This window comes from Folsomia candida, unplaced genomic scaffold, assembly GCF_002217175.1.
Source record: "Folsomia candida strain VU population unplaced genomic scaffold, ASM221717v1 Fcan01_Sc028, whole genome shotgun sequence".
In the NCBI taxonomy this organism is placed as follows: Eukaryota; Metazoa; Arthropoda; class Collembola; order Entomobryomorpha; family Isotomidae; genus Folsomia; species Folsomia candida.
Window position 1 is genome coordinate 1,314,393 of NW_019091220.1, and position 12,145 is coordinate 1,326,537.

Consider the following 12,145-nt stretch of genomic DNA (forward strand, 5'->3'; position numbering starts at 1 on the left):
CCAGAGCATACACAAAATTAAATATACGATAGGAACAAAGTCTCCATTGAATTTGACGGCTTGCATTTTCAACAACGTTATTGGAACAATTAACTTTTCAGGTCTGTCAATCAAGTTCAGTTTATCATCGTACAAACTTTCATAACAACAAAACGGGTATGACAGCCAGCAGAAGTGTTGCTCGTATTTACAATTTATATGGAAAAGCTGTTGAAATTATATAGTTGGAATAATCCATTTTATATTGGACATCATCCATCTCGTAGATCAGATTATTCCAGGTCTGCATCTCGTGGTGAAAGTATTTGACGTTTATGGGGAGAGTGAAAGTCACTCTGTTGGTCGGAAGGTTGGCCGAGCTGTCAGATTAAGGGGTCGAAATTGTATTTTAGATGAAACATGGGACATTACTGTTCTCATTACTCGAAGCCACCACCCAAATTGTAATTTATTATTAGTCCGACCAGAAGAATCTCTCCCACTACTTTCTCTCCACGGCAGGGCGACGACGACAAGAAAATCATCTCTGCTCTGTATTTAATACACTTTTTTGTGTAACTTGCTACATCACAGAGAATCCATCTCATATCATTATCCCCCCAAATTGACAGAATTAATTGTGAATGAAGAGTGACATCGCGTCTCCAAAGCTGAAAAATAATCGGATTATATTTATCGATAATCCACTTTCTGTATGGCTTTCTCTTTTCACAGGATCACCAGCCTGAGCCTTCCACTCCAAAGTAAATGGATTTATGTGGGCACGGAACGAGGAAATGTGCATGTGGTCAACATTGACACGTTTCAACTGTCCGGATACATCGTCAACTGGAATAAAGCGATCGAAGTGTAAGTTTTTTCTCTCTATTTTTTTATTTATTTTATTTTTTTGGGGCCGTTGTCCATTTCGCGTAAGAGAGAAAGTCCACTTTTACTCTGGGTGTGGAAAAGTGATGGTGTTTTTATTGACAATTCACCCATTTTGTGAAGAATGGGATTCTGCTTTCACTTTTATGACTACACATCGCACTATCTCGAATATAGTAAAGTTTGCATTTGTAGTAATAAAACCCACAAGGAACAACTAAATCAACGAACCGCGTCATCCCTCTGACTCGTTATTCCAAAACCAAACGTTTACTATTATTGCCCACAAGAACCACATCATCACTCAACGAGTTTAAGGAAATATTTAAATCGCTGTAAACTCGCCCTTTGTGAAATTGCCATGCAAAATGCATAAGGAGGAAAAGTTGTAAAAGACCAAACTGCAAATGAAACTCGTTATTCGCAACACATTTCGCACAAAATGGGGAATTGCTACACGAGCCGGTCCTATTGTGACAAACGATGTAGGAGAAATCGAGTCCACGACAGATGGAAAGCAAATAATAAAACGTTTTTAATTTGCTTTCTCCAGTTTATCCTTGAATTACATAAAAATTCCTAACCAATAAAAAATAGGGTTTACTTTCTCTCCTTTTAACAAAATAACCTTTAAAAAAGTAGCCACTCGTATTCTTCTACCCTTTTAAAGCGATTTTCTCATTTCTCTTCCAGAAATTAAATTTTACAGCTATGTAACAAAAAAGGCTAAAAATAGGGAACAAAATTAGGAGAAAAAAACTTTTTATATTTATTATCTTTTTTTTTAAAGAGAACAAACTTTTGAAACAGATTGAAATTTGAGATTAAATAAGAACAATAGGATACTGCTGAACCATTAAAGTCCGCTACCACTCACCCACTTTGATCTGCGTCTTCTTCTTCTCTTTTATCTGGTAAAAGTTTTATTTACGTATAAGAGTTAAAAGTGTGAGCTGTGAAATTGTGATTCGCCAGAGTGATTTTGGGTGATGGATGACTGCAGCTTAAAAACAGGGTGAGCCCTTGAGCTCTTTAAAAAGAGAAAAGTTTCGCCAGTTAGTTGCATATAGGAGACTCGATAATAAAATAAAATAATAGGAATATAACGTCTCGTCTCCAATCTCTCTGTGTGCGATGAGACACTCCGTAGGTGAACTTTTTAACGGGAAAACGTGGCGAGGAGAGAGATTTATTGACTTTAAGGGGATTTATTAAGGTGGCTGAAAAAACGTGCTGAAACCACTAAATGAAATTCTTTGACGATCACACACCTTTCACCTCCTCTTCTTTTCTGGGGAGGGAGTAGGGGTGAGAGAAAAGTCAACAGAATCACACACGGTATGTGTCGACCTTGGTTGGTCGAGATGTGATTGACTTTTCGAGGTCAGGCAGTAATGGTTTTATCTTCTTGGTGGTAAAAGTGTCGGGTCACGTTATTGTGTTTTTTAGGGGGTTATTTTGTTACTTGATGGATGTGTTTTTTGGGAAATTTGACACCTTATTTTTAAAGGAAAGGATGTTTAAGATTTTTTTTTAAATTGGCTTCGTGTTTTTCATTAACTTGTATTGTTCTAATGGAAAACTCTTTCTTTTCAGATGTCGAAAAACTCATCCCGGCAGTGTCATCTTTCTCGGAGACAATCCAACCGATTCCACTAAGGTGAGTTATACACTTTTCCCCAGTGATGCGTAATAATATGCCCTCATCAACAAAAGGAGGAGGAGAGAAAATACAAAACTGGTATCTTTCTCTAACCGGAAATTAATCCCAACTTGTTGAATATGTTCTCTTCATCCAGCAAATAAGTAATGGCAAACTATATTATTATGCAGTCAGTGTCAAGTCCTTGCTCTTTTTAACTAAGCCATCCGCAATAAATCATAACGTAGAAATTACGCCGTGATGATACCTGTTATCGCATACAAATTTCCCCCCCAGAAAAGTCATATCACTTGCTTTGCGTCGTCACGTATCCATTTACGACAATAAATTTCGCCCTAATTCTACTATAATTCTACTATCATTTTTCCTCCTCTAGCTCCTGATAGGATTTGATTCTGGGCAATTGGTCCTTTGGGATTTGAAACTGAAAGTGGCTGAAATTCGTTACCAATCTCAAGAACCCTTGAGATCTGTAAGTCCAACAACAAAATAAATGCAATATTTGCACTATTTTACGATGAAAGAGTATCTATCACGTGTTCTCCTCTCTCCTCGTTCGCAGGTATCTTGGCACAGTGATGGGAAGCAGTTTATGACGAGTCATTCCGATGGCTCAATTGCCACTTGGAATCTAAAAGTCCCTAATAAGCCCGTCGCCGTTACATTCCCGCACTGTGAGTCCTCTCTCATTAAAGATTTAATGAAAAACTTATGCGAAAATCTCCACTTTACCGTGTTCCACTTGAGCCTTAAAGTCCACTTGTACATGTGTGCATACTACTTTTACCTCCTGCTGATGCTACTATTTCCATATTTCAATGCTTTTCTACTTCGTAGTAACTTTCTCCTGGAAAACGAACCTTTTCCAAACTTTGTATAAATCGATTATTTCTGTTTAATACTTGAGCTCGCTCGCTTCTCCCTGAAACTGAAGTGTGGAAAGTGGAAAGAGTAATTAGAATTTAAAACTGAGGTTAGACTTTTTCCAACCTAACCAAAAACTATTACGTACGACGATCTACGTTTTCATTGAGAATGGAATGTTGGGAAATTCCACGCAGTTTAATGAGTGTGTTGGTTGGTTCTTAAAATTTTGCGATTTTATTTCACAGCACGAAACATGAAAGATGGGAGACCAGGTAGGAAATTGTTGCTTTTTGTAATACTTTTAAGTGGACTTGGTAAGAGAAAGTATTTCATTAATTTTTCGATTCTTCTTCACAGAACCATGCAAATCCATCCAGAAAGTGGAATGGAAGTCATCAAGGACTGGGTGAGTTTAAATATGCTGAAAGTTTTGCGATGTGAAAATGTGCGGAATTTTAAACCATAGTTTTTGATTAAGGATAAGAGAAAGTTGGTTATGGAGAAAGTGCGTCATAGTCGCGTAGTAGATATGGACTGCGCTCTTTCTAGTCTAGTCTAGTCGTCGTCGCGGTGGTGGTGGTGGTGGCCTAATTAATCTCACAGTTTTTGTTTCTAATGCAATCTGCGATAGAAGAGTGAACAGCGTGGTTTCTCTGCTCCTGCTTTCACCAAAATTGAAAGTGACGACTGTTCTATAGTTTATTTCCCATCTCCAAGATTAATTTTTCATGTTTAGATTTGCATGCAATGTGACGGGGAAGAAGACGGTGGATTCTATGCAGAAATCGATTAGTATACATTAACAATTTTTCACACCTTGTTTTTCTGCATGGATGCCCCGCTGGGGGAATAATTGCCCTACCATTTTACAAACATTGAGATCAATGTACACAATCTCAATTTGAGACATGTCGTGTTACAACACACAGGAGCAAAAAGTGTGAAAAATCGATCCATGGATATAAACTGGTGAAAGTACTCCTCTCCACTTTCTCTCTCCTATCTACTCCGACATACTTGTAGTGAAAGTATGTGGGTGAAAGTCTCGTATTTTGGCCACTTGCCAAGAATTCTCTTATGTTCTTCTTCCACCATTTTATACATTTTACCCCATTTTCACTCTCTGACTCTTTCTCGCTTTCTCTCCCTCTGTTTCTGTGTAGGGAGAACTTTGTGATATTCTCTGGAGGGTTAACGGCAGACCGGGCTGGGAAAACTCCCTCGTTGACTGTGATTCATGGAAAGACGACGACCGTGCTGGAGATGGAACACAATGTACTCGATTTCGTATCAATTTGCGAAAATCAGTGGGAGTCAGGTCAGTTATGATGTCGTCATATTTTAGACATGAGGAGGAGGAGGATGTCGTGGAATGCGTGGTGTGGGTGGAAAAAATCATAACTTTAAGACATGACACGCATCTAAATCTGAATCTGAATCCGTATTCGTTATTGAGCAGTTGAGAGAAAAATTGGGAGAATAAAACTCGTTATGTAATGGATGGTTGATAACTTGTTTTCAGAAATCCAAGACCCGTACGCCGTTGTGGTCCTATTGCAGCAAGAGTAATAAAATTTTGTTACATGTCAACGTCATAATTTAGTTTTTTGATGATTATAAGTATTTAAGTTAAGTGTTGGCTTTCTCTTTTTGCAGCTTGGTCGTAATTGATCTGCTCACTCCTGGCTATCCTTGCATCCCAAACCCTTATCCAATGGATATCCACGGTAATTCATAGACTAGGATTTTTCTAGGCCGATTTTTGACTATATTTTCCTATCACAGAATCTCCCGTGACCTGCTGCACATACATGGCCGACTGTCCTGGTGACTTAATCCCTGCCCTGTACTCAATGGGATCCAAGGGACAGAAGAAGACGGGATTTAGTGAAAGAGATTGGCCCATCGAGGGGGGGCAGGTAAGAAAAAGTACTTTGTAACAAGATCAAGAGATTTTTTGGGCTAAACTTTCTCCTGTAATTTCTTCCAGTGGGGAACCTCAAGCTGTTCATACGCCGAGATTATAATAACAGGCCATGCGGATGGCGGAGTGAAATTTTGGGATGCTTCATCAACAAGTCTCCAATTTTTGTACAAAATTAAAACTTCTAAACCTTTCGAACGCCCAAAATCAAGAAAATCTACGGAATCTTGCGCTTCTGATGATGATCCTTTCGCCGTTCAGTACATGGCTTTGTGCCCGGAATCGAGATTACTTGCCGTTGCGGGAGGTAATGTTTTAAAGCTTTTTTTAAAAAAATATACCGAAAAATATAAATTTCACTAACTAAATATCTTATTTCCCTCCAGCCTCCTGTCAAGTTCTAGTCTATAAATACCGTAAACAAGAAGTCGTCACTGAAACGGCAGTCTTGGAGATTCCAATAATTTGGGACATTGACGATGGAAGCGATTATCTAGCGAATGCAGGAAATTTCGATTTTTCCAAAGTTGGCGATGCGAAACCCAATCTTGAATATTTTGTCCCCATCCGTATCAAACTTGGACCACAAAAGAAGGCTCCCGGATATCAGGCGGAGATTGTCTGCTTAACCCCGTGGGTCAATGGGGAACCACCAGGAGGGATTTCATCACTCGCACTCAATTCTAATTATGGAATGTGAGTTATCACAAATTTATCCACAATTGGCAGTAAAATAAACATTTAAAACAAAACCTTGCAGACTCGCCTACGGAAACGATGCCGGGCTCGTTATAGTCGACACGGTTCAAAAAACGTGTCTGATGAGTGTAGCTACTCCCGATCTTTACGGTATCCTTCTGCTTTCTCCCTCTTTACTTACGTTAAATATACAAATTAATAACCTCCGCAGGAACATCGGATCCATATCAACGCGCTCCCAAGTCACCCAAACGACCCGACATTTCTGAAGAACGCTCCCCCACTGATCAGGTATGTTCGTGCACGTCGGGTTGTATTCGGCTGGAAGATTATTCGATTCTATTTATTATATTATTTATTTCTTAAACAATTTTATAAATTATTAGAGGCATTTGGCTCCCAGAGAAAATTTTCTAATTTTGCATAAAATATCACCAAAAAAATGCGTCTCCCAAAAAATATTTCTCAATTTTTGCCTTCACTAACTGACCGCGTATCTCAGGTTTCCGACTTAGCTAGCACGAAAAGTATGGAGATGGAAACTCCCTCCACGCAAAAAACACCTTCGACCACCGTTCCTGACTCTACCTCAACCTCTGACGTCGAATTATTCCCTACAAATCATCGTCAATCCTTATCCGGCTCGATGAGTAAACTTCCCTCGGCGGCGGAATCGGCCACATTGGACGTTGAACTCCAACCTAATCTCAAATGTAGGAGTACCACACCGCCCGCGACGATGAAATCCGCTCGATCCCGATCCCACACTTGGTCCCAAGTCAAAGGCCTCATTATAAAAAATGTTCGAGAGAGTAAAAAGTCTGCTAAATCGACAAACAAACAAACCACCAGTCCCGACACCACCACGCCAATCAACCAACCAGTCAATAATGATACTGATGCTCAACAAGAATCCTCCTCGTTAGTATCGCCATCTTTATCAGGGTCATCTTCTTCCTCTTCCTCCCCTTCGTTGTCCGGTCGTCCTACCACCCTCGATTTAGAACAGTCCTCCCCTCCCGTCCCTCCCCCTCGGTCGCATCACCATCACCACAAAAAGAAAAAGAAATCGTCCCTCTTCAACGCGATCAATTCCACTTCCGGTGGTGGTGCCGCTAAAAAGAAATGTGTCGACCTTCGCTCATCTTCCGCGGGCGCGGGCGGTGGTTCCGGCGGAGCTGGAGGCGCAGGGGGCGGATCACGATGGATGAAAAAATTCCGTAAGATTTTATACACCCAAAGTGTCGGCACACACAAACGAAAAAACAAAAAAAGCGCATACTAACTTTTCTAGTGGAGCCAATTGCCATGTGTTGACTTTTTTGACTGGGTAGCATTTTAATGTATTTTAGTCTTTTTATTATTATTCTTCTTCTTAGTGCAATATATTTATGTTTATGTCGTCTCGTATTCTTACCGTCGTGGTCGTGAGTGTGTACTGAACGTAGAAGATATTTCCATTAATTAATTAGATGGATGGCGTTTGCTTGTCTCCCACTGCGGGAGGAGGTGGTGGGTCACCCTACTGCGGGGGCTCGAGAATGTCCGTGTCGGGGGCGAGTGGAGGCTGTGAGCGGAAGGACACGTCGCCAAGGAAGAGCGGTGGGGCCGCGGTCGAGGCTGTGAGACGTAGCAAGTCTCAAGGTAGTCGGAGAGCGGAGTGGAAAATTAAGCAAAGTTACAGCATGGCAGTGGCAGGGCAAGGCGGAAGTCCAGAGGCCACAAATACTAACACCACACCCACTGCTACCCATCCTTCCTCCTTCCCTACCAGCCCCAACCCTTCCTCCTCACTCTCACAACTGCCCACTTCCGGTCCTCCCACTCCTCCCACAAACAAGTCACACCTCCTCGTCCTCTCAAGGCAAGTGATGATGAAAAATGGAGAGGAGAAAGTTGAAGTGTGGTGGAGATTCATTTTTAATAACTTACTCGAGTCTTAATGATGTTTATGACACGTGACAACTTTCTCCACTTGACGACTTCCAAAAACTATTTATATAAATTGTCAAGAGTTGGAATCTCATTAAAATCTGATTTTCTTTTCTACTTTTTTAATGACCCCCTTTTGACGTCATTATAAAACAACAATTAGAGTTTTATACTTGTCCTATTTTTAACTTTCTCCCAACCACTTTCAACACGAAAAAAAGGTCCATTTTTTCATCATCACAATCTTTCTCTTTGTCACTTCTTTTCCAGGCAGTACTACAGCTTCGGTAGTAATGTCACTTCCAACTACCAACCAACTTCCTCCTCGAACGCTGCAGGTGCGTCTGGTACATGAAACAATGGCAGCCATTAATATTTCAAATAATAATAATATTACTAAAATTAGTCTTTCTCTCTCTCTCTCTCTCTTGTCCCGTAATTAATCAATCACCACACCCACCAAACATACCAATACTCTCATTGTTGTACCACCCACCCACCAAAAACCACACCAACCACACCCCCCCATACCAAAGTATATAGTTTCAAAAAAAGAGGTGTATCAAATGTTAGGCTGGCTTTTTTCTCCCGTTTTTTCTTCTAAGAAATAATTCAAAAATTTTATCTCACTCATTTAATCGCATGCTCAATTATGAAATTATAAAACTTGATTTTCTCCCCTCGTTAAAATTTCGTTAAATACTTGGATTAAAACTGCATGTCAATTTTTTCAAAAATTTTATGTCCAACATTTGATACATCTCTTGAAAAGAAAATTAAAAAACAATTATTAAACCAACCCAACAACCAGCGTAATTTCTGTCATACTTACCCTGAAACTGTTATATATCAACATATTACGCCCCCACCACTACTACTACCCCCTCAATGCAGCGATAATTTACCCCCTTAAAATTAATTGTGTACCGTTTCGCATATTAAATTACCCCTCTCCGTTTTATATTACTTGACATTCACTGATCAAGGCAAACTTTTTATATAAAACTATTTCTAAATATTAGAAATATTTGTGTAGTGGAAAGTCCCGTTAGTTTTGATTAGTAGAAAAAATCGTATATACAAATTTTGTAGTATTTTTGTTAGTTGAAAGTAGTAGAGTAATGAAAAAGGTCTTGTTAAAAAACTACCAGTCAAAGTACGTACACTGGTCAAAAAAATATGTATTAAAAAAATGAAACTCTTTGAATTGGTAAATACGGAGCATGACCGATATTTTTGTCCATAGTTGTGGGAGGACGTGACATATCTACCGTGTCATATTTGTGACATGGCATGTGACCCTACCTGCCGTGCCGTATACTGAAAATAAATCTCTCTATATTCTCTTCTTCAACTAATAATTATGAATTTACAAAAAAAAAGTTTTTATTATTGTTAAGTAATATATAAATCGCTTACCTCGTGTTCCGTTATAAAAAATTGTTTTTCGTTTGTTTGTAATTGTCTTGTCTTAAAAAGAATGCATGAGAAAATGAGTCCGAAAATTGTGCGTCATGGCATGTTCTGAATTTTTAGCCCGCTTTTCGCTTTCTCCTCTACTTCTTCTTTACATAAATTCGCTAATAATTTATATAAATACAGTTAATTTATGATGATTATTAAAGTGGAATGGGAACTAATTCATTTTATGTGTGAATAAATTCCTATAGAGAAATTAGACACGACATTCTCACGCTCCCGATCCTCAAGCATGTCTAGTCTTGATAATATTACGTCGGAAGCGATTCAGTGCCTCAGCTTTGTCGACTCTTTCGCAAAGAAAGGAGGTATTTTTAACGTGGAATTTTTGAATTCTTTAATTGAAATTTTTAAATATGTTTTGTATTATGTAGATTTCTCAATCTGGCCTACTCTCTGGGTTGGGACCAGTTTGGGTTCAATTATCGTAATTTCCATCATCATTCCAGTCGGAGGGAAGGAAGCCAGAAAAAGTGAACCCGTCAGCGTTGCTCCTTCTGGAACCATTTTTAGAATTAAAGGTTTAATAATAACTTTTCATAGTTTTGTATGGATTTTAATATTTTTTCCCAAAAAAACAGGTCCAATCCTGATGATGTCCTTTTTGGACTGCAATGGTCTCGTGGTGTCTGGAGGCTATGAATCTTGGAGGGATGAGAGTAAAGACCCGAGATCCAGTGAGTCCAATTTCCCCAGCGTCGTATTTATAGAAAACGTGTTAACTTTTATTAACTCAATCACTAATAAGAGAAATAAAGTTGCTAACACTCAACTTCTTATATAGGAACACCCACGAAGGGCTTATCCAGTGACTCGGATAAAGGATCATGCGATCGACAGTTTGGCGTTTTCATGTCCGAAAAACAAGCCCGTGTCGTGTCTCTCCCGTCGCAAACGTGTCTCTACAAGCAACAAATTTGTGAAGCTTCTTTCGTCATCAAGGCAGAAATCACGACGGTGAAAGGTAACTTTCTCCCACTCTTTTTGCTAAACTTTTGTGTGAAATTCAATTTATTTGTGCAGATTCCTCATGTTTGGTTTGTTACGCGTCGGATGGGCGGCTCAAAATTTACTCTTTGCCATCTCTACGACCATTGTTGGACACTGAATTCGTTCCTTTGAGTGATCTCAGGTAGGTCAGAGGACGATCTTGGTCATGAGGATTATATTTAAAAAATTCTAAAAATTTAAAATAAGCACAAAGTTTCAGATTTTAAAAAATTAGTTAGCGTTGCGGGTGGGATTCGAATGAATCTGTGTAAAAAAAAAAGCTAAATCCTAGTTCCCCTCAGCACTATGTCCTCTTTTAATTCAATTTTTAACAAATAAAAAATGTAAATATTCCCTTCACACATTTCCCTGTTGCCGAGTAATTTGCTATTTCCTCTCCCCACAAAGAAAATTGATACCCCAAAACACCAAAAAAATTTAGATAAAAAACCCCCTCCCAAACAATCGACACTGAATTTTTAACTCTTGTTGCTCTCCTATCTCTCTCTCTCTGTCTCTCTTTCTCACTTTGGCTGTTTGACCTTTTGACCTTGTTGTTGACCTTCTCGCCTTCTACATCATGTTGCTTTTGTTTGTTTGTTGTCTCTGCCGCTGCCTCCACACCACTACCTCCCAAGCAGTTTTCAAACCAGGAAATCGGGCATAGTCGACCCCATGCTCGCCATTTGGGGTCAACAAGTTATTGTCAATGAGGACACGAATTCGTAAGTGTGTTATACTGCATGACATGACTCTCTCTCTGCTTTCTCACTCCTCTAATTTACCATAAAAATCCACTACACACCAGAAACTAAATCTCTCTCTCTGCTACATTTCACTATATAAAAAAATCCACTTTTTTCGTTTTCTGTTTTGTTTTCTCACTCCTGTGCACTAATACCACACAGCGAGGCCTACTTTTCTCTAGTGATATCTGATGAAGTGATAAGTTTTGCTATATACTTTCTGATCATGTCGCGGTGTATGTGGTGGACGCGGAGGGGAAGCGGGGGCTCATTGCTTTTTGTCGTTGCAGAATCGCCAAAACCTTTTGTCTCAGTTCCTACGGACATGGAATGTACCTCAGCTCGGTGAGAGAGTTTTATAGGTTTTTTTGATTTTTTGGGATTAATTGCGAATGTTTTTTTCAACAGCCGAGTGAGATTCAAAAGTTTACGATCGCAACGGAATTTATGTGAGTTGAATAATTTCTTAAATTGTATTTAACTGGTAATTTTTAATTAACGATTTCTAATGCAGTTCCAATTTGGACGAATTGCTTGGCCTACTTTGGAAAGAGATTGAAATGCCGGAGAAACCGAAAGAAAGTTTCTTTGGAAGTCTATTCGGCGTTGGAGTACGAAATGTGGACCGCGAAGAACTCTGTAATTTATTTATCTTAATAACTTTCCATTTATTTCCTCTAAAAATTATCCTTTTTTTAAATCTCAATAGTTGGCGAGGCGGCCGGGAAGACATCGCGCTCCGTGGCGAAACTAATCCCCGGTCCTGGCACAGGCCTTACTCCAAATCAAGAACATTTACAAATGAGAGCAGGGACGATTGCGGGCGATATTTCAAAAACTAGGATGCTAATGGTCGAAAGAGGACAAAAATTAGGAGATTTAGGAGATAAAACTGAAAAAATGATGAATGGTACATGATAATTATTAAACTAATAATCAAAGTTATTAAATTCTAATCATCATTTACTTTCTCTTCCA

At 39.2% G+C, this 12,145-nt stretch overlaps 1 protein-coding gene across 6 annotated transcripts in view; it reads left to right on the forward strand.

The window, feature by feature from the left end:
- LOC110859758 (syntaxin-binding protein 5) overlaps positions 1–12,145 on the forward strand; it is a 37,532-nt gene that overhangs the window by 23,678 nt on the left and 1,709 nt on the right. For 2 of the 6 annotated variants that reach the window (XM_035859834.1, XM_035859835.1), the window contains exons 5-29: positions 715–849; positions 2,464–2,527; positions 2,907–3,002; positions 3,093–3,204; positions 3,643–3,669; positions 3,755–3,803; positions 4,561–4,715; positions 4,920–4,962; positions 5,054–5,124; positions 5,183–5,316; positions 5,388–5,628; positions 5,708–6,017; positions 6,082–6,170; positions 6,232–6,311; positions 6,523–7,240; positions 9,623–9,739; positions 9,806–9,952; positions 10,013–10,108; positions 10,216–10,395; positions 10,455–10,563; positions 11,060–11,146; positions 11,458–11,512; positions 11,576–11,616; positions 11,682–11,806; positions 11,877–12,077. In XM_035859834.1, the coding sequence (XP_035715727.1) occupies positions 715–849; positions 2,464–2,527; positions 2,907–3,002; positions 3,093–3,204; positions 3,643–3,669; positions 3,755–3,803; positions 4,561–4,715; positions 4,920–4,962; positions 5,054–5,124; positions 5,183–5,316; positions 5,388–5,628; positions 5,708–6,017; positions 6,082–6,170; positions 6,232–6,311; positions 6,523–7,240; positions 9,623–9,739; positions 9,806–9,952; positions 10,013–10,108; positions 10,216–10,395; positions 10,455–10,563; positions 11,060–11,146; positions 11,458–11,512; positions 11,576–11,616; positions 11,682–11,806; positions 11,877–12,077 (3,482 nt within the window). Of the gene's footprint in view, positions 1–714; positions 850–2,463; positions 2,528–2,906; positions 3,003–3,092; positions 3,205–3,642; positions 3,670–3,754; positions 3,804–4,560; positions 4,716–4,919; positions 4,963–5,053; positions 5,125–5,182; positions 5,317–5,387; positions 5,629–5,707; positions 6,018–6,081; positions 6,171–6,231; positions 6,312–6,522; positions 7,241–7,492; positions 7,885–8,222; positions 8,291–9,622; positions 9,740–9,805; positions 9,953–10,012; positions 10,109–10,215; positions 10,396–10,454; positions 10,564–11,059; positions 11,147–11,457; positions 11,513–11,575; positions 11,617–11,681; positions 11,807–11,876; positions 12,078–12,145 lie in introns of all 6 variants that reach the window. The other 4 variants (XM_035859836.1, XM_022108740.2, XM_035859837.1 and 1 more) reach the window with 4 other exon arrangements.